The sequence below is a fragment of the Littorina saxatilis genome, linkage group LG16 (genome assembly GCF_037325665.1).
Source record: "Littorina saxatilis isolate snail1 linkage group LG16, US_GU_Lsax_2.0, whole genome shotgun sequence".
Taxonomy (NCBI): Eukaryota; Metazoa; Mollusca; class Gastropoda; order Littorinimorpha; family Littorinidae; genus Littorina; species Littorina saxatilis.
In genome coordinates, this window is record NC_090260.1 from 8,078,783 (window position 1) to 8,102,428 (window position 23,646).

General features: G+C 43.1%; 1 protein-coding gene across 1 annotated transcript in view; it reads right to left on the minus strand.

Moving 5' to 3' along the window:
- Positions 1-5,060: 5,060 nt before the first annotated feature.
- The window catches only part of LOC138950302 (transcription factor 12-like), a 70,599-nt gene continuing 52,013 nt past the window's right edge, over positions 5,061-23,646 (minus strand). Inside the window, exons 8-14 of the mRNA XM_070322053.1 lie at positions 15,269-15,362; positions 13,402-13,597; positions 11,520-11,579; positions 9,211-9,297; positions 7,960-8,105; positions 6,241-6,362; positions 5,061-6,043 (exon numbers count right to left, since the gene is read on the minus strand). Of these exons, the coding sequence (XP_070178154.1) occupies positions 6,029-6,043; positions 6,241-6,362; positions 7,960-8,105; positions 9,211-9,297; positions 11,520-11,579; positions 13,402-13,597; positions 15,269-15,362 (720 nt within the window). The 3' untranslated portion in view covers positions 5,061-6,028. The remainder of the gene's footprint in view (positions 6,044-6,240; positions 6,363-7,959; positions 8,106-9,210; positions 9,298-11,519; positions 11,580-13,401; positions 13,598-15,268; positions 15,363-23,646) is intronic.

A 23,646-nucleotide genomic window follows, 5' to 3' on the forward strand; every position in this document is an offset into this window, starting at 1 on the left:
GCGACGGGGAAACGGGGGAGATGAGATAGAGCCACTTGTTAATTGTTTCTTGTTCACAAAAGCACTAATCAAAAATTTGCTCCACGGGCTTGCAACGTAGTACAATATATTACCTTACTGGTAAAATGCAAGTTTCCAGTACAAAGGACTTAACATTTCTTACATTCTGCTTGACTAAAATCTTTACAAAAATTGACTATATTCTATTCAAAAAACACTTAACAAGGGTAAAAGGAGAAACAGAATCCGTTAGTCACCTGTAAATTCTTCCCCCTAACCCGCGGGGGGACCAGGGAGGGGTAAATCCTTCCCGCTAACCCGCGGGGGGTGTGGAGGTTGAGTGTATTTCTCACAACAGGGGAAGTGAGAGAGCAGGGGAAGTGAGAGGGCAGGGGAAGTGAGAGGGCAGGGGAAGTGAGTGGGCAGGGTTGCACTCTTTTCAATATTGAATATTTTCATCCTTTTGTAGGGAACCTCGGTATTATGTCACACAACACAACTCAAACTGAAATCTTTCCAATGTTGATTGCACTCAATCAAGCAATATTTTGTGACTCGGGGAAACATACTACGTGAAGGACACGGCCATGTCAGCTGACCAGAGTGAGTGTCTTCTGTCAAACACGTTTGGCAAACAACAACACAACTCAGCGTGTCAAAGACTACAACAAAGAAAACATAGATATTAGAAAGATATATTTATGATTTAGAAAATGTCAAATAAAACTCTGTCACAACGCAGGCAGAACACGGGTCAGTTCTATCCTCAAAACGGTGCTACAAACACTTGTAAAGACAGGTGAACTCTACCTCAAAACTGTGCTAAAAACGGTCGTAATACATAAATAATGCTAATGATTACAGTAACAGACAGATCAAAATTATGAACACATGTTTAATAAATCAATCTGTACAAAAATATAATTATGATCAGTTACTAGTCCATTCAATTCTGGCCAACTAGCTATGCAACAGTTAAACATTCATCAACAGTGTTTGTTTGGGCGGGGATGTAGCTCAGTCGGTAGCGCGCTGGATTTGTATCCAGTTGGCCGCTGTCAGCGTGAGTTCGTCCCCACGTTCGGCGAGAGATTTATTTCTCAGTCAACTTTGTGTGCAGACTCTCCTCGGTGTCCGAACACCCCCGTGTGTATACGCAAGCACAAGACCAAGTGCGCACGAAAAAGATCCTGTAATCCATGTCAGAGTTCAGTGGGTTATAGAAACACAAAAATACCCAGCATGCTTCCTCCGAAAGCGGCGTATGGCTGCCAAAATGGCGGGGTAAAAACGGTGATACACGTAAAAGCCGTGGGAGTTTCAGCCCATGAACAAACCATCAATCAACAGTGTTTCAGCAACAACGCTGACTGTCTCTTCAACTTCACTGAAGCCATAATTAGGTTATGAGATAATTAATTCTTGCCCAGGCCACTTCTAAGGCAACTCAACAGACTACACTTCCAACCAGCAGTAACACATCAACTGTGAGAACATATCATGACATTTGCGGCTAACATTCTAAACAACTCACACATTCCTCCACTGTCACACTTACATGCACCATCTATCATGTACAAACGTTTTCTCTCAGTAAAAAAACAAAACCAACAATGTTCTGCATTTGAACTCATTTTGCAATAAACGAACACATAATCTAACACTGTACACAAAACAGCAAATCAGAACATCTCGAAGATAATTGTACATGCTCTGTGACGTACACATGCAATTTATTCAAATTGAAAAAAATAAAATAAAAATGTATATATATTTGATGAATACACAAACTGCACCTGTCACGGGTCAACCACTACTCTCTCTCACATGATGTTAAATGAGGTAATGAGTCATTCATAACACTGCCCTAGTCTCTCTCAGCTAGCACTGACCTAGGTCAAACTAACAGGTGTGTCATTCACACATCATGAAGATTCACAGACAGACTCAGACATAAATGTATTATTCACACATCATGGTCAAACTAACAGGTGTGTCATTCACACATCATAATAAAAATTAATGTCTGTAAGATTCACAAAGCAAGATAAAAGTAATATTCACACATCAAACTAACATTCACATATCATGATTAAAATAATGTATGTATGATAAACACATCATGATAAAATAATTTTCTATAAGATTCACACATCATGATAAACAAAATTGTATGTATGATTCACACACTATGATATAAGCAATGAGATACAAGCAATGAGATACAAGCAATGACATACAAGCAATGGGACACTACAAGTTCACCACAGACACTGGAAGCACAAAGATCAAACTAAGAGTACAACATCCGGCCAGCAACAAAACCGACACAGCACAACAATGGTGTCACAGAGCAGACTTCAAACCCGTCTGTAGCTGTACATCACGTCTGTCAGCATCAGACCCACGAATGGAAGTGAGATGAGAACCAACGTCTAGTAACACCCCCCCCCCCCTCTCCCTTCCTCCCTCCCTCCCACCCCACCCCACCCCACCCCACTGACAAGGACAATCATGTCAGTGTCATGTACCTCCAACCGAACATGACAGTCAGATAGGACACGACAGTGAGATGTTAGGGTTTTGTCTCTGCTCAGTACCTCCATGGGTCATAAGACACGACAGTGAGATGTTAGGGTTTTGTCTCTGATCAGTACCTCCATGGGTCATACGACACGACAGTGAGATGTTAGGGTTTTGTCTCTGCTCAGTACCTTCATGGGTCATACGACACGACAGTGAGATGTTAGGGTTTTGTCTCTGCTCAGTACCTCCATGGGTCATACGACACGACAGTGAGATGTTAGGGTTTTGTCTCTGCTCAGTACCTCCATGGGTCATACGACACGACAGTGAGATGTTAGGGTTGTGTCTCTGCTAGGTACCTCCATGGGTCATACGACACGACAGTGAGATGTTAGGGTTTTGTCTCTGATCAGTACCTCCATGGGTCATACGACACGACAGTGAGATGTTAGGGTCTTGTCTCTGATCAGTACCTCCATGGGTCATACGACACGACAGTGAGATGTTAGGGTCTTGTCTCTGCTCAGTACCTCCATGGGTCATACGACACGACAGTGAGATGTTAGGGTCTTGTCTCTGCTCAGTACCTCCATGGGTCATACGACACGACAGTGAGATGTTAGGGTCTTGTCTCTGCTCAGTACCTCCATGGGTCATACGACACGACAGTGAGATGTTAGGGTTTTGTCTCTGCTCAGTACCTCCATGGGTCATACGACACGACAGTGAGATGTTAGGGTTTTGTCTCTGATCAGTACCTCCATGGGTCATACGACACGACAGTGAGATGTTAGGGTTTTGTCTCTGCTTTGCTGGTGGTCGCTGGGGGGGGGGGGGGGGGGGGGGGGGGGGTCGCTCATTTGATTAAACCTATTTTCCTTACATTTGTTCTGTTCTAACCTAAAATACATCTAAACCACAATGAAAATTCAGGGTCACCCGTTAAATGAATGTACGTTATTGTAAAATTATTTGTCAACGCGTACCTATGTGTAGAGCGATCCATTTCGGTAAAGCAATCTTCGACAAAGCTTGGACTATGGAATAGCATTTCAGCTTTAAAGCTTAACAATTAATTAATGCGTTTCGTCCTTACAAGTTTAAACACAATCTAATTAAACATTTCAGCAATGGGTCCCACAATGTTATGATCTTGATTTTTATTATTTTTTGTTTCCAGAAACATTTTATGTTTGGGTAAAAATCAAGCTAACAAAATTAAAAAAGATTTTTCCCATAAAGCGCTAGTCATGTTCGAAAGACGCCCTGGTTTGCGGTGGATGTCCAAACAGGTTAGGGTTTGGGTTTGCGGTGGATGTCCAAACTGCTTTTGTTCTACCTGTGTCTTAACGTAATATGTATGTATGTCCAACATGAATAACAAAATTTATATCAGCTTAAAGCTGATCAATTCTTTACATGATTCCCGTACCCCCCTTCTGTCACCAGCAGCAGTGACATACAAAGGTTTTGTCTCAACACAACAGTGACATATAAAGGTTTTGTCTCGACACAGCAGTGACATATATAGGTTTTGTCTCAACACAGCAGTGAGATATCAAGGTTTTGTCTCCACCCATCAGTGAGATATCAAGGTTTTGTCTCAACATAGCAGTGAGATATCAAGGTTTTGTCTCAACATAGCAGTGAGATATCAAGGTTTTGTCTCAACATAGCAGTGAGATATCAAGGTTTTGTCTCAACATAGCAGTGAGATATCAAGGTTTTGTCTCAACATAGCAGTGAGATATCAAGGTTTTGTCTATGCGGGCGTTCTGTCCCAAGTAACCAGTTGTGTTCCCGAGCTCTAGTGGAGCGATAACTCCTACACGCAATTCATACACTTACAGTGGAGCGGTGACACTTAGTGGAGCGGTGACACTTAGTGGAGGTGTGACCGTCAAGCTAGCAACATTTCCTTCCCCAACATTGTCTTTCTCTCTCCTCTCTCAGTGACATCTCTCCACCCCCTAAATACATGGCACAATAAGTTCTAGTTGCCCCCCCCCCCCTCTCTCAGTGACATCTCCCCATCCCCTAAATACATGGCACAATAAGTTCTAGTTGCCCCCCCCCCTCTCTCAGTGACATCTCCCCATCCCCTAAATACATGGCACAATAAGTTCTAGTTGCCCCCCCCCCCCCTCTCTCAGTGACATCTCCCCACCCCCTAAATACATGGCACAATAAGTTCTAGTTGCCCCCCCCCCCCCCTCTCTCAGTGACATCTCCCCACCCCCTAAATACATGGCACAATAAGTTCTAGTTGCCCCCCCCCCCCCTCTCTCAGTGACATCTCCCCATCCCCTAAATACATGGCACAATAAGTTCTAGTTGCCGCCCCCCCCCCTCTCTCAGTGACATCTCCCCACCCCCTAAATACATGGCACAATAAGTTCTAGTTGCCCCCCCCCCCCCTCTCTCAGTGACATCTCCCCACCCCCTAAATACATGGCACAATAAGTTCTAGTTGCCCCCCCCCCTCTCTCAGTGACATCTCCCCACCCCCTAAATACATGGCACAATAAGTTCTAGTTGCCCCCCACACCCCCCCTCCCCCCTGATCCAGTGTGCGCCATGACAAAGAAAAGTTGTCTGCTCTTGTTGTGGTGTGTGTCATACCCAAGTAAAGTTGTCTGCTCTTGTGGTGTGTGTCATACCCAAGTAAAGTTGTCTGCTCTTGTTGTGGTGTGTGTCATACCCAAGAAAAGTTGTCTGCTCTTGTTGTGGTGTGTGTCATACCCAAGTAAAGTTGTCTGCTCTTGTTGTGGTGTGTGTCATACCCAAGAAAAGTTGTCTGCTCTTGTTGTGGTGTGTGTCATACCCAAGGAAAGTTGTCTGCTCTTGTTCCAAGACTAACAGAAGTTGTCCCTCCTGTTCTAGCCCCTGTCACGATCAAGGAAAGTTGTCTGCTCTTGTTCCAAGACTAACAGAAGTTGTCCCTCCTGTTCTAGCCCCTGTCACGTTCAAGAAAAGTTGTCTGCTCTTGTTCCAAGACTAACAGAAGTTGTCCCTCCTGTTCTAGCCCCTGTCACGTTCAAGAAAAGTTGTCTGCTCTTGTTCCAAGACCAACAGAAGTTGTCCCTCCTGTTCTAGCCCCTGTCACGATCAAGGAAAGTTGTCTGCTCTTGTTCCAGTGTTTGTCAAGGCAGGCAGAAGTTGTCCCTCCTGATCTGGCCCCTGCCAGTATCAAGGACAGTGATCTCCCTTACTGCATCACACTTCACAGCATACCACCGAGCCACCAGGAACACCAAAGTCAGTGTTACCGGTGATTCTAGCTTGTCCTGTTCATGTTTCTTGTTATGTTGCAAAATACTAAGAGTGAGAAGGCCACAAAATGTTGTCGCTGCAAATCGTTGCCCTTGACAATGGAGATTTGCTGAGGTTGCACGTTGTACAAAAAGCCCCAGTCCCAGTCAGGGTTGCTGAGGGTTGGCTGGGGTCAAGATCAGGTCAAGGTCGCCATCGCTACCACCAAGGATTGACGTCCTTCCCAGGTTCAGGGCCACACTACCTGCCACAAAGCCACAGGGTCAATTATCTACACCTACACACACACACACACACACACACACACACACACACACACACACACCGGCTGAGGGCCACACTACCACAGGGACAAGCAGCACTAAGCAGCAAGACTGGAAAACAATAAACAAGAGCTACCTACCCCCACCCCCACCCCCAGTGTAATGAGTTCACACGCACCTTGCTCCCTAGATGCCCCTGTGACGCCAAGTCCTCAGAGTTGAGGGCCCTGCCGGGTAGCTCTTCAGTCTTCTCCTCCTCCCTCCGCTTCAGACACGCCGCCTTGGGGTTCAGGTTGCGCTCTGCACAACACACCATGTCACAATGACACACGATGTCACACAACACACCTTGTCACAATGACACACAACACACCTTGTCACAATGACACACAACACACCTTATCACAATGACACACAACACACCTTATCACAATGACACACAACACACCTTGTCACAATGACACACAACACACCTTGTCACAATGACACACAACACACCTTGTCACAATGACACACAACACACCTTGTCACAATGACACACAACACACCTTGTCACAATAACACACAACACACCTTGTCACAATGACACACAACACACCATGTCACAATGACACACTACACTACACTACACTACATCCTCTTCAAAATAGGGTCACAATGCTACATCATGTACAGGGTCACACCAGTACACAAGTTATACATCTTTTTCTTTCTGTCTGATTTTCATTCTGAATCAGCCAAATTCTCTTGGACAAGACAAGACAAGACAAGACAACATTAAACAAGACAAGACAAGACAAGATTAAACAAGACAAGACAACATTAAACAAGACAAGACAACATTAAACAAAACAAGACAAGACAACATTAAACAAGACAAGACAACATTAAACAAAACAAGACAAGACAACATTAAACAAGACAAGACAAGACAAGACAACATTAAACAAGACAAGACAACATTAAACAAGACAAGACAACATTAAACAAGACAAGACAAGACAACATTAAACAAGACAACATTAAACAAGACAAGACAAGATTAAACAAGACAAGACAACATTAAACAAAACAAGACAAGACAACATTAAACAAGACAAGACAAGACAAGACAAGACAACATTAAACAAGACAACATTAAACAAGACAAGACAAGATTAAACAAGACAAGACAACATTAAACAAAACAAGACAAGACAACATTAAACAAGACAAGACAAGACAACATTAAACAAGACAAGACAACATTAAACAAGACAAGACAACATTAAACAAGACAAGACAACATTAAACAAGACAAGACAACATTAAACAAGACAAGACAAGACAACATTAAACAAGACAAGACAACATTAAACAAGACAAGACAAGACAACATTAAACAAGACAAGACAAGATTAAACAAGACAAGACAACATTAAACAAGACAAGACAACATTAAACAAGACAAGACAACATTAAACAAGACAAGACAAGACAACATTAAACAAGACAAGACAAGATTAAACAAGACAACATTAAACAAGACAAGACAACATTAAACAAGACAAGACAACATTAAACAAGACAAGACAAGACAACATTAAACAAGACAAGACAAGATTAAACAAGATTAAACAAGACAAGACAAGATTAAACAAGACAAGACAAGACAAGACAAGACAACATTAAACAAGACAACAAAAAGCTAAATGAAAGGCATGTTCAAAAGGTTTGAGACTGTTGTGTGAGAACTTTTCAGGTTTCAATATACATGAGCTGCACAACGCAGTGTGGGAGCCCCTGACCTCTGACCTGACCCTCCAGTCCTGTGATGACCTTGACCACTTGCTGCAGTACCATCAGCTTGGTCACACACACACACACACACACACACACATACATACACCAGACTGACCTCTCACTTGGCCCTCAAGTCCCGTGATGACGTTGACGGCTTGCTGCAGTACCATCAGCTTGGTGAGCGGCTGGGAGGTGGACGTGTGCATGGTCACCATCTGTCCCAGCTCCTTGAATGCCTCGTTGATGTCCCGCACCCGTACCCTGTCATCATGACAACCATTGCAATTAACACACCATGACAACCACGACAACCTACACACACTGAAACCGTGAGAACCATAGCATGGTCACCATCACAACCAGCTCCTTTTCTACACACTGTACACACTGAAACCGTGAGAACCATAGCATGGTCACCATGACAACCAGCTCCTTTTCTACACACTGTACACACTGAAACCGTGAGAACCATAGCATGGTCACCATGACAACCAGCTCCTTTTCATTACCAAAGGGGTTGAAGAGTATTTCAACACTGTCACACAATTCTGACAAAAATCATTTAAACAGCTTTTCAGCAGAAGACCAAAACTTATTCATTTTAAAATGAAATAGTTTATATATTTGTACCATGAAATAGCTTATATATTTGTACCGTGAAATAGATTATATATGTGTACCATGAAATAGTTTATATATGTGTACCATGAAATAGCTTATATATGTGTACCATGAAATAGTTTATATATTTGTACCATGAAATAGTTTATATATGTGTACCATGAAATAGTTTATATATGTGTACCATGAAATAGTTTATATATGTGTACCATGAAATAGTTTATATGTGTGTACCGGGTAGGGATAGAAAGATCAAACAATGTTCAATCAGGTTTTGTCCTTGGTATTTTAAAGAATATTTCTCACGGAGAATAATATTATACTTAGTCAACGCATCAAATCACCTACCTGTTGCCTACCTTTCCCTGGCGTTGTTGGCTTGACGTCTCAGCGTGTACAGTGCCTACCTTTCCCTGGCGTTGTTGGCTTAACGTCTCACTGTGTACAGTGCCTACCTTTCCCTGGTGTTGTTGGCTTGACGTCTCAGTGTGTACAGTGTGTAGAGTTGCCTACCTTTCCCTGGCGTTGTTGGCTTGACGTCTCAGTGTGTACAGTGTGTAGAGTTACCTACCTTTCCCTGGCGTTGTTGGCTTGACGTCTCAGTGTGTACAGTGTGTAGAGTTGCCTACCTTTCCCTGGCGTTGTTGGCTTGACGTCTCAGTGTGTACAGTGTGTAGAGTTACCTACCTTTCCCTGGCGTTGTTGGCTTGACGTCTCAGTGTGTACAGTGTGTAGAGTTACCTACCTTTCCCTGGCGTTGTTGGCTTGACGTCTCAGTCGCTCTCTCTCCTGCTTGGCCTCCGGGGTCTCGTCAGGGTCAATCACCTCGTCCCTGAAATACCAAGCCTGTGTCTTTCATTTCTCTTCATTCTATGTCAACCTCTATTCATTCCTGAAATATCAACCCTATGTCTTTCATTTCTATTAATTCCTGAAATATCAACACTGTCTTTCATTTCAGCTCATTCTATGTCAACCCTATGTCTGTACCTCTATTCATTCCTCAAATATCAACACTATGTCTGTACCTCTATTCATTCCTCAAATATCAACACTGTCTTTCATTTCAGCTCATTCTATGTCAACACTATGTCTGTACCTCTATTCATTCCTCAAATATCAACACTATGTCTGTACCTCTATTCATTCCTCAAATATCAACACTATGTCTGTACCTCTATTCATTCCTCAAATATCAACACTATGTCTGTACCTCTATTCATTCCTCAAATATCAACACTATGTCTTACATTTCTATTAATTCCTGAAATATCAACACTATGTCTTTCATTTCTATTAATTCCTCAAATATCAACACTGTCTTTCATATTGGATTGGATTGGATTGGATAAGATTTACAGTCCAGTGAGGTTACCCTCATGCAAATTCGGGCTGCTTTCTTCCTGGGGAAAGCGAGCTGCCATACATACGGCGCTACCCATATTTTTTATTTTTTTCCTGCATGCGTGTATTCATGTTTCTGTATCTGTTCATTCCTGAAATATCAACCCTATGTCTGTACCTCTGTTCATTTATATCTATCTAATAATTTCTCTCTCTTCGTTTCTTAAACAACATAATATCTACTTTCCTTTCATTCCTCTCACGTCCGCTATAGTTGCTTACAGCTACAAGTTACCCAAGCAGTGTTTTGAAGCTACTGGGGTCATTCCTCTCACGTCCGCTATAGTTGCTTACAGCTACAAGTTACCCAAGCAGTGTTTTGAAGCTACTGGGGTCATTCCTCTCACGTCCGCTATTGTTGCTTTCAGCTACTGGGGTCATTCCTCTCACGTCCACTATAGTTGCTTTCAGCTACTGGGGTCATTCCTCTCACGTCCGCTATAGTTGCTTACAGCTACAAGTTACCCAAGCAGTGTTTTGAAGCTACTGGGGTCATTCCTCTCACGTCCGCTATAGTTGCTTTCAGCTACTGGGGCCATTCCTCTCACGTCCACTATAGTTGCTTTCAGCTACTGGGGTCATTCCTCTCACGTCCACTATAGTTGCTTTCAGCTACTGGGGTCATTCCTCTCACGTCCGCTATAGTTGCTTTCAGCTACAAATTACCCAAGCAGTGTTTTGAAGCTACTGGGGTCATTCCTCTCACATCCGCTATAATTGCTTTCAGCTACTGGGGTCATTCCTCTCACGTCCGCTTTAGTTGCTTACAGCTACAAGTTACCCAAGCAGTGTTTTGAAGCAGTGTTTTGAAGCTACCGGGGTCATTTCTCTCACGTCCGCTATAGTTGCTTTCAGCTACTCGTTACCCAAGCAGTGTTTTGAAGCTACTGGGGTCATTCCTCCAAAACGCACTTGAGTAGTGTATTCAAGTCATGCTTACAAAATGCACTTAAGTAGGGTTTATAAGCTACTAGGCTCATGCCTACAAGAAGCACTTAAGTAGGGTTTATAAGCCACCAGGCTCATGCTTACAAGAAGCACTTAACTAGTGTTTTCAAGCTACTAGGCTCATGCCTACAAAAGGACTTAAGTAGTGTTTTCAAGCTACTAGGCTCATGCCTACAAAAGGACTTAAGTAGTGTTTTCAAGCTACTAGGCTCATGCCTACAAGAAGCACTTAAGTAGTGTTTTGAAACTACTGGGGCCTGCCTACAAAAGGTGATTAAGCAGTGTTTTGAAGCTACTGGGGCATGCTTACAAAAACCACTTTAGTAGGGTTTTAAAGCTACTGGGGCATGCTTTCAAAAAGCACTTAAGTAGGGTTTTGAAGCTACTTGGGCATGCTTACAAAAAGCACTTAAGTAGGGTTTTGAAGCTACTTGGGCATGTTCACGAAAGACACTTAAATATAGTGGTTTGAAGCTACTGGGGCCATGCCTACTGAGGCATTCAGGTATTGGCTTTCATTAAAAAGCTGACTAAACATGCAAGACAAAATAGTTACAGATAGCGAAGCCCATTTGTTGCCACGTGCTCGGGGCTCTGCACCGTTAACTGGTCTGTTTGTGTTTACCTTAAAACAATACCTTAAACACGAAACAAGTGACGACTCTGACATGACAACAGAGAGAATAAAGAAATGCAACTGACAAGTCATCGTACTTTCCGTCATCATCGTCAAACTCGCTGATGCTGACAGCTGGGGTGCGGCTGATGGGCGGGCAGCAACATGAAATCACAAACATAAAAACTTGTGTGTCAGCATCAATATTCACCAGTACAGACACATATAGGTAGAGGTTACATGCCGAGTCTCAGTGATTATCAAAAATAATGGTCGAAGTTAGCGGATCACCGCGAACTGAGACCATTATTTTTAATAATCACCGAGACGAGGTATGTAACCTCTTTATTCCTCCTTTCTTCAGTTATTCAAAGAAAAGAGGAATTTTTGTGCGAAAGTTTAATCGAATCCAAATCACTCAACCAGTCTACCTGCGCTGGCGATTGCATAATGCGCGGTTGTATAGTTCAGGGAAAATCAATCAAATCTGTTAACACTTCTTGTCAGTTTCCCTGTTTTGGACTAAAATCAAGTACACAGTTATGTTGGTATTCTGCTGTGCCGGTAAAGGCAGATAGTGTGTGTTCTGGTCATGTTTTGGTATCGCTTAGGAAATGTTCTTTCTTCGAATGGGACAAGCAGACGAACTTTTGCACCCGTGTTCCAACGTTAAAAACTGTATGAAGTTCCGTTTTCTGGGGCAAAATAGTGTATGAAACCGCTGTATGTTCTTTAAATTGATGCGATGTGTGCATTTCGTTGCGTGTGATCTGTTTATAAAATGAAATATTGTCGAAAACTAACCGTCCGATTGCAGTCTCTTGTCCAAGCAACTCAGTTCAGAAAATTTGGAAGGGGAACTACTCTTGTCGTACGAGAGTTACTTGCCTTGGGAGTTTGCGTGCACTCATAAGAGATCTAAAGCGAGTTTATCTGCACTGATCGTTAGATTTGGATTTAGAAAACAACCAAACTCAAAGATTTTATATGGAGATTAATGTGTTCAAGCCTGTAGTTGCCAGTTTAAATGCAGTATGTTTGTATCGTTTGGTCTAGAGATGTATATTTTGTACATTGGAGCGTTCGGAACTTTTCAATCGCTAAAGTAGTTCCCTCAAAGTCTAACTCATCAACCTCTGAGCTATCGAGGATTCAGGCCCGTTGTTGGGTAAGTGATTTTGGTTGGTGGGTAAATTACCGAAAAATAACTAGCCCTACACCTTTACAGAGAGAAAGAAGCAGAGGGGGGAATAAAACAGATTTTCTTGATTTTTGAACGTTTTCAATCTAAACACCAGATATGTATATATTTTATGATTCCAGAAATAATACAGAACACAATGCACAAAAATGGGTAAGATTCAGAATGTGATGAAGAATACAATGCAATCAATTTTAAATCTGTTTGCTAAAAATCTATTAATTTTATTGACAACTTTAATGAGCAAACTCATTAATTACATTTTAAGCCTCCAAGCTGAAATGCAATACAAAAATCCGGGCTTTGTCAAAGATTACTTGACCAAAATGTCAACAACTTTGGTTCAAAAATGAGAGCATGACAGTGCCGCCTCAACTTTCACAAAAAGCCGAATATGACATCATCAAAGACATTTGCCATACTCAGGATCTCTCTTGTCAAGTTACAGGAAGATCGGTTCAGTAATTTTCTCTGAATCGCTCTACACACACACACACACACACACACACACACACACACACACACACACACACACACACACATGACACACACACACACACACACACACACACACACACACACACACACACACACGACACACACGACACACACACACACACACACACACACACACGACACACATACACCACAACCCTGGTCTCCATTCCCCCCTCTACCCCCCTCTACGTTAAAACATTTAGTCAAAACTTGAAGAACAGCACCATACATTGTAACATTGACAATAACAATATCAAACAGCATCGTACCGAGCTCTCTTGGGTGCGGTTGGTCCCCCCGACGCCGACTGTGCAGCCGAGGTCCCAGAGGTCTTTGTCGCCTTGGTGATGCCTGTCTCCGCCTTGCTCCCCGCACCGCTGTCCTCTGTGTCCCCGCCCCCTTTCTCCACCCCCTTCTCCATCTTTACCCCCCCACCCTGCTCACTGGGCGGCTCTCCGTGGCTCCCTGAAAACACACACACACACCATACACACACACACACACACACACCACACACACACATAGACCACACACACCATACACACACACACACACACACACACACACACACACACACACACACACACACATCAGTCAAGGGTGAGACTTGAACGTAAACAGTAACACACAGAACAAGACTGGAACAAAAGCAGTAACACACACAAGACATGAACATAAGCAGTAACACACACAACAAGACTTCAACATAAGCAGTAACACACACAACAAGACTTGAACGTAAGCAGTAACACACACAACAAGACATGAACATAAGCAGTAACACACACACAAGAGTGGAACGTAAGCAGTAACACACACAACAAGACATGAACGTAAGCAGTAACACACACACAAGACTTGAACGTAAGCAGTAACACACACACAACAAGACTTGAACGTAAGCAGTAACACACACAACAAGACTTGAACGTAAGCAGTAACACACACAACAAGACTTGAACGTAAGCAGTAACACACACACAAGACTTGAACGTAAGCAGTAACACACACACAACAAGACTTGAACGTAAGCAGTAACACACACAACAAGACTTGAACGTAAGCAGTAACACACACAACAAGACTTGAACGTAAGCAGTAACACACACAACAAGACTTGAACGTAAGCAGTAACACACACAAGACTTGAACGTAAGCAGTAACACACACAACAAGACATGAACATAAGCAGTAACACACACAACAAGACTTGAACGTAAGCAGTAACACACACAACAAGACTTGAACGTAAGCAGTAACACACACAACAAGACTTGAACGTAAGCAGTAACACACACAAGACATGAATGTAAGCAGTAACACACACAACAAGACTTGAACGTAAGCAGTAACACACACAACAAGACTTGAACGTAAGCAGTAACACACACAACAAGACTTGAACGTAAGCAGTAACACACACAACAAGACTTGAACGTAAGCAGTAACACACACAACAAGACTTGAACGTAAGCAGTAACACACACAACAAGACTTGAACGTAAGCAGTAACACACACACAAGACATGAATGTAAGCAGTAACACACACAACAAGACTTGAACGTAAGCAGTAACACACACACAAGACATGAACGTAAGCAGTAACACACACAACAAGACTTGAACGTAAGCAGTAACACACACACAAGACATGAACGTAAGCAGTAACACACACAACAAGCAACACAAATTTAAATATACTTTATGACACTCAGTTCCCCTCCAATTATCACTGAACCATCGAATTATCACTGAACCATCGAATTATCACTGAACCATCGAATTATCACTGAACCACTAACATGTAAGGTACTGCAAACAGTTAGGGTTAGGGTTTGTATTGCGGATTAAGTTATAAATAGTTACAAGGGTGAGTCTACTTTAAATACTGTTTTACATTGGGAGAGGATCAACGAAAGCAGTGACCTCCTGTATCAATGTCTTAACTTGTGTGTCAATGTGTTAACACTCGCCTTGTGTGTCAATGTGTTAACACTCACCTTGTGTGTCAATGTGTTAACACTCACCTTGTGTGTCAATGTGTTAACACTCACCTTGTGTGTCAATGTGTTAACACTCACCTTGTGTGTCAATGTGTTAACACTCACCTTGTGTGTCAATGTGTTAACACTCACCTTGTGTGTCAAAGGAAGACTTGTGTTCGGGGGGAGGTGGGGCTATACTGCTCTGAGCCACACCGCGCTCTCCAAGCGATGATGAGTGACTGCCCTGAAACACAGAGTCATATTCCATCAGCACACAGTAAAGCTGTCAACACACAGTAAAGCTGTCAACACACAGTAAAGCTGTCAACACACAGTAAAGCTGTCAACACACAGTAAAGCTGTCAACACACAGTATCACATGTTTACCCCCAAAGATTCTAAGAGTAATGGTCTACTAAAACAATAGTAACCTGATGACAAAAATAGTAACCCAGTGGTTACAAATGCCAACATTAGCAACACAAACCTAGTTTAAAGCACACCTTAAAATCTTAGTCTGGTCTGAAATGGGGTGTTTATTTTCCAAAATCCTATAAAAAAAAATGTAATAAATTACTCCAAAATAGTAAGGGTTAGTTAGTTAGTTAGTTAGTTAGTTAGTTAGTTAGTTAGTTAGTTAGTTAGTTAGTTGTTGCTTTTTGGGTCCAGCGGACCATATAGGCCAAATCAGGACTTAGTAAACAGGTCTACAACACTGTATTAACACACAGTAGTAAGGGTAAACAGGTCTACAACACTGTATTAACACACAACGCAACTGTCAACACAAAGTATCACATAGATCTATACACACAACACTGTATTAACACACAACGCAACTGTCAACACAAAGTATCACATAGATCTATACACACAACACTGTATTAACACACAACGAAACTGTCAACACAAAGTATCACATAGATACACACAACACTGTATTAACACACAACGAAACTGTCAACACAAAGTATCACATAGATACACACATCACTGTATTAACACACAACGAAACTGTCAACACAAAGTATCACATAGATACACACATCACTGTATTAACACACAACGAAACTGTCAACACAAAGTATCACATAGATACACACAACACTGTATTAACACACAGTATGACATAGATACACACATCACTGTATTAACACACAGTATCACATAGATACACACATCACTGTATTAACACACAGTATCACATAGATCTATATATATATACACACATCACTGTATTAACACACAGTATCACATAGATACACACATCACTGTATTAACACTCAACGAAACTGTCAACACACAGTATCACATAGATACACACATCACTGTATTAACACACAGTATCACATACATACACACATCACTGTATTAACACACAGTATCACATAGATACACACATCACTGTATTAACACACAACGAAACTGTCAACACAAAGTATCACATAGATACACACATCACTGTATTAACACACAACGAAACTGTCAACACAAAGTATCACATAGATACACACAACACTGTATTAACACACAACGAAACTGTCAACACAAAGTATCACATAGATACACACATCACTGTATTAACACACAACGAAACTGTCAACACAAAGTATCACATAGATACACACATCACTGTATTAACACACAACGAAACTGTCAACACAAAGTATCACATAGATACACACATCACTGTATTAACACACAACGAAACTGTCAACACAAAGTATCACATAGATACACACATCACTGTATTAACACACAACGAAACTGTCAACACAAAGTATCACATAGATACACACATCACTGTATTAACACAAAGTATGACATAGATACACACATCACTGTATTAACACACAACGAAACTGTCAACACAAAGTATCACATAGATACACACAACACTGTATTAACATACAGTATGACATAGATACACACATCACTGTATTAACACACAGTATCACATAGATACACACATCACTGTATTAACACACAGTATCACATAGATCTATATATATATACACACAACACTGTATTAACACACAGTATGACATAGATACACACATCACTGTATTAACACACAACGAAACTGTCAACACAAAGTATCACATAGATACACACATCACTGTATTAACACACAGTATCACATAGATACACACATCACTGTATTAACACACAGTATCACATAGATACACACATCACTGTATTAACACACAACGAAACTGTCAACACAAAGTATCACATAGATACACACATCACTGTATTAACACACAACGAAACTGTCAACACACAGTATCACATAGATACACACATCACTGTATTAACACACAGTATCACATAGATCTATATATATATACACACATCACTGTATTAACACACAGTATCACATAGATACACACATCACTGTATTAACACTCAACGAAACTGTCAACACACAGTATCACATAGATACACACATCACTGTATTAACACACAACGAAACTGTCAACACAAAGTATCACATAGATACACACATCACTGTATTAACACACAACGAAACTGTCAACACAAAGTATCACATAGATACCCACATCACTGTATTAACACACAACGAAACTGTCAACACAAAGTATCACATAGATACACACATCACTGTATTAACACAAAGTATCACATAGATACACACATCACTGTATTAACACACAACGAAACTGTCAACACAAAGTATCACATAGATACACACATCACTGTATTAACACACAACGAAACTGTCAACACAAAGTATCACATAGATACACACATCACTGTATTAACACACAACGAAACTGTCAACACAAAGTATGACATAGATACACACATCACTGTATTAACACACAACGAAACTGTCAACACAAAGTATGACATAGATACACACATCACTGTATTAACACAAAGTATCACATAGATACACACATCACTGTATTAACACACAACGAAACTGTCAACACAAAGTATCACATAGATACACACAACACTGTATTAACACACAGTATGACATAGATACACACATCACTGTATTAACACACAACGAAACTGTCAACACAAAGTATGACATAGATACACACATCACTGTATTAACACACAACGAAACTGTCAACACAAAGTATCACATAGATACACACAACACTGTATTAACACACAACGAAACTGTCAACACAAAGTATCACATAGATACACACATCACTGTATTAACACAAAGTATGACATAGATACACACATCACTGTATTAACACACAACGAAACTGTCAACACAAAGTATCACATAGATACACACATCACTGTATTAACACACAACGAAACTGTCAACACAAAGTATGACATAGATACACACATCACTGTATTAACACACAACGAAACTGTCAACACAAAGTATCACATAGATACACACATCACTGTATTAACACACAACGAAACTGTCAACACAAAGTATCACATAGATACACACATCACTGTATTAACAGTAACACACAGTACCACACACAGAACACACTCTGTAAAAGCCCAATATCATATCTTTACACACGGTGAACACATCACAGATCACACTTTCTTTCTTTCTTTATTTGGTGTTTAACGTCGTTTTCAACCGTTCAAGGTTATATCGTGACGGCACAGATCACACAAATATACACTGTTAACACACAAAATCACATCTAACTGTTAACACACAATATCACATCTATACACACACCACTGTATTAACACAAAACATCACATGTGAGATATCACACACATATCACACACTTCACTCTGTCATGTGAGACCTCACACACATATCACACACTTCACTCTGTCATGTGAGACCTCTCACACATATCACACACTTCACTCTGTCATGTGAGACCTCTCATACAAATTATCACAAAGTATCACAGACTCAGCAGTGACTTTTAAAACAGCAACATCTCAGACGAAGACACAACAATGTGCACACTAATACTAGCTTGTTTACCGGCCAACAGTAAAATCAACACACTACGGTTTGACATCAAAGGGGAAGGGGTAGTGTGCCTGTACTGGCGCAGCCTGGGGGCAGGGAAAAATGAAAACAGGGGAGGCAAGCCGGGTGTTTAGCCAGCTGACAGACGACAGGTGCGGGGGTACACAGCACCGGTTGGCCGGGTGTGAACTGAGGTATCAAGCCACTTGGTCGCCAATCAAGCCACTCGGTCGCCTATCAGCCACACTCTCCCCCGCCCACTGAAGCCCCTTTGCCCCCTATCACCGCATGATGCTCTTGGGTGGCTTGGTGGCCTGTCAGCTGGGTGGCCTGTCAGCTTTGTGGCCTGTCAGCTGGGTGGACTGTCAGCTGGGTGGCCTTAGGGCTGGGTGGCCTGTCAGCTGGGGCTCAAGACCACACGATCAACACGATCAACACGGACCCCGTCCAGGCTCGATCAACACGGACCCCATCAGCTGGGCAAGTTTTAATTGTCATGACAACTCTCCCCAAAATACTCTATTCTCCCCAACAACTTGTGACAGCACCAAGTCCGTCTCAACCTCTACAGCTTGGAAGTTATAGCCATGAAACCTACCCCATAGCCATGGAAGTCATAGCTATAGCCATGAAACCTACCCCATAGCCATGGAAGTCGTAGCTATAGTTATGAAACCTACCCCATAGCCATGGAAGTCGTAGCTGTAGCCCCAGGGGTTAGGGTTGACCCCCACACCAAAGGGGTTGTTGCCTGACGACGACATGGCGCCCTGCATGGTGTGCTGGGGGAGGTAGGGGGGCACGGTGTTGGGGGAAGTCATGGAGGTCATGGAGGTCATGGTCCCCCCACACCCCTGCAACCCCCCCTGCTGGGCGCATGGTTTGCGTGTCAATGGTGGGGGCAGGGGCAGAGGTTGGGGCTGTGGTTGTGGTGCTGGCTGCGGTGGTGGTTGCTGCAGTGGTGTTCCGTAGTGCCAGTCCCATGACGACGACGGGTAGCTCCACGACGGATACATGCCCACAAGGTTCTGTGTCCTCTGTCACTTGACCAATACTTGATGTACTGTGTCCTCTCTCACTTGACCAGTACTTGATGTACTGCTCATTTCACGGTCATTACATGTCCACCCGTTTTGCAAGTTGAACGATACACTGGACACTCCCAATTCACCAACACTTGATCTCTGGATCAATCCACGGTCATTACATGTCCACCCGTTTTGCAAGTTGAACGATACACTGGACACTCCCAATTCACCAACACTTGATCTCTGGATCAATCCACGGTCATTACATGTCCACCCGTTTTGCAAGTTGAACGATACACTGGACACTCCCAATTCACCAACACTTGATCTCTGGATCAATCCACGATGATTACATGTCCATGCTTTTTGCCAGAGAACGTCAGGCTGCAGAATCCACCAATAGTTGGTCTAGGAATGAGTCCACCATGTATACCAGTGTAGGCTTTCAGCAGAGGAAATCTCACTTCACTAATACTGACTTTCTAGTCATTCCCGAATTAAAATCAGTTGTGCAAAGTTTTGCTGTGTGCCCTGCACTCTTGCAACTCACGCAACGCATCCTGTGCTGTGAGAAGAAGACACATCACAAAGACACTTTACGCCGATCTTCTATCCAGTGACCTCTCCACAGTCCACACAACACACGAACAACCAGCTTGTTGTATCAACACACAACACATGACAACCAGCTTGTTGTATCAACACACAACACACGGACAACCAGCTTGTTGTATCAACACACAACACACGGACAACCAGCTTGTATCAACACACAACACACGGACAACCAGCTTGTATCAACACACAACACACGACAACCAGCTTGTTGTATCAACACACAACACACGGACAACCAGCTTGTATCAACACACAAGTTGTGTGTCAGTTTCCATACATGGTAAACCCGCCCCACAATCCATAGAGCATCAAGAGAATCCCCTTCACAGCAACACGAGCAACCCGCCCCACAATCCATAGAGCATCAAGAGAATCCCCTTCACAGCAACACGAGCAACCCGCCCCACAATCCATAGAGCATCAAGTTGTGTGTCAGTTTCCACACATGGTAAACCCGCCCCACAATCCATAGAGCATCAAGTGAATCCCCTTCACAGCAACACGAGCACAACACTCTCGCAGGTCATGGTGTCATCAAAGCAAACGGTGGGGCGGTGTGGTTGTAATCACCATGGTAACAACAAGAGCCTCACTACAAGCGAGACACACGACCAGAAAGAGGCTCAGCGCCTTGCCCATGATGGCTAAGTAAAACACTGTCTCATCATGAAACACTAATAGTGAAACACTGGTGGTAGAACACTGGTAGTAAAACCCTGATGTGTAGATAGTGAAACACTGAAATAAAACCCTGATGTGTAGATAGTGAAACACTGAAATAAAACCCTGATGTGTAGATAGTGAAACACTGAAATAAAACGCTGCCTGGTGGTGAACAACTGACAGTGAAACGCTGGCAGCAACACCTGTGGGCAGCTTGGCACTGTGGTCCCTCCCACTCTGACAGCAATGTGTCCCTCCCACACACTCTCTGTGGTCCCTCACACTCCCGCGACACCTCGTGCAGCGGACACCTCGTGCAGCGTGTGTAGAGAGAGGACGTGTAGAGAGAGGACGTGTGTAGAGAGAGGACGTGTAGAGAGAGGACGTGTGTAGAGAGAGGACGTGTGCAGAGAGAGGACGAGGCACAGTCCAGCCCTTTTCAAGCTGTTCAATGGTGCAAGCAAGCCTCCAGCCCCAGCACACAGAAACAGACTGACTGAGAAAAACAGACCAACTTCTATCGTCCTCTCCTCTACCACCCCTCAGTCACCACAACCTGAAGGGTGGGTGGGTGGGGTGGGGGGGGGGGGTGGGGGGTGGTGGGGGTGGTGAGGGGGAGCAGGAGCAAAGCTGGAGAAAAAGTCAGAACTCCAGGAAAGAACATTTGGCAAAAGGGCAGTTGGTGAACCAGTCCCACAGGGATTGGCGGCAACAGGTTCCCATGGCGGCAAGCAAGTTGACAAGTATTTACAAATCTAAAAGACACACCACTAGAACTGCGCCTGCCATCAGACAAAGCCAAACGAACAGCACCCAGGGAAAGGCACCGTCCCATCATCACATACAGTAATCAGGGAAAGGCACCGTCCCATCATCACATACAGTAATCAGGGAAAGGCACCGTCCCATCATCACATACAGTAATCTGGTAAAGGCACCGTCCCATCATCACATACAGTAATCAGGGAAAGGCACCGTCCCATCATCACATACAGTAATCAGGGAAAGGCACCGTCCCATCATCACATACAGTAATCAGGGGAAGGCACCGTCCCATCATCACATACAGTAATCAGGGAAAGGCACCGTCCCATCATCACATACAGTAATCAGGGAAAGGCACCGTCCCATCATCACATACAGTAATCAGGGAAAGGCACCGTCCCATCATCACATACAGTAATCAGGGAAGGCACCGTCCCATCATCACATACAGTAATCAGGGAAAGGCACCGTCCCATCATCACATACAGCACCCAGGGAAAGGCACCGTCCCATCATCACATACAGTAATCAGGGAAAGGCACCGTCCCATCATCACATACAGCACCCAGGGAAAGGCACCGTCCCATCATCACATACAGTAATCTGGTAAGGCACCGTCCCATCATCACATACAGCACCCAGGGAAAGGCACCGTCCCATCATCACATACAGTAATCTGGTAAAGGCACCGTCCCATCATCACATACAGTAATCTGGGAAAGGCACCGTCCCATCATCACATACAGCACCCAGGGAAAGGCACCGTCCCATCATCACATACAGTAATCTGGTAAGGCACCGTCCCATCATCACATACAGTAATCTGGTAAAGGCACCGTCCCATCATCACATACAGTAATCTGGTAAAGGCACCGTCCCATCATCACATACAGTAATCTGGTAAAGGCACCGTCCCATCATCACATACAGTAATCAGGGAAAGGCACCGTCCCATCATCACATACAGTAATCAGGGAAAGGCACCGTCCCATCATCACATACAGTAATCAGGGAAAGGCACCGTCCCATCATCACATACAGTAATCAGGGAAAGGCACCGTCCCATCATCACATACAGTAATCTGGTAAATGCGTCTACCTACAATCATTTAATGCAACTCTTACAAAACATCCACCCAACATTTATTCAACCTGCAAGTTTCAAACAGTAAATTATCCACCCAAACTGACATAAGCTGCCTGGAACACCGACTCTATCAGAACAGCCTGGTACAAAGACAAGATAGGCATAGAACACAGACACTAACAGAACAGCATGATGTGCATAGACACTAAGAGAACAGCATGATGTGCATAGACACTAAGAGAACAGCATGATGTGCATAGACACTAACAGAACAGCATGATGTACAGAGAGCAGTCAATGCCCGCAGGACGGGGGAGGAAGAGAGCGAGACCATGTGTGAAAAACATCGGTTGGCGGGATGGAAAACAAACTGTGCAGTTGCACATTAAGTGGTTTCACCTGAACGCCACATGAC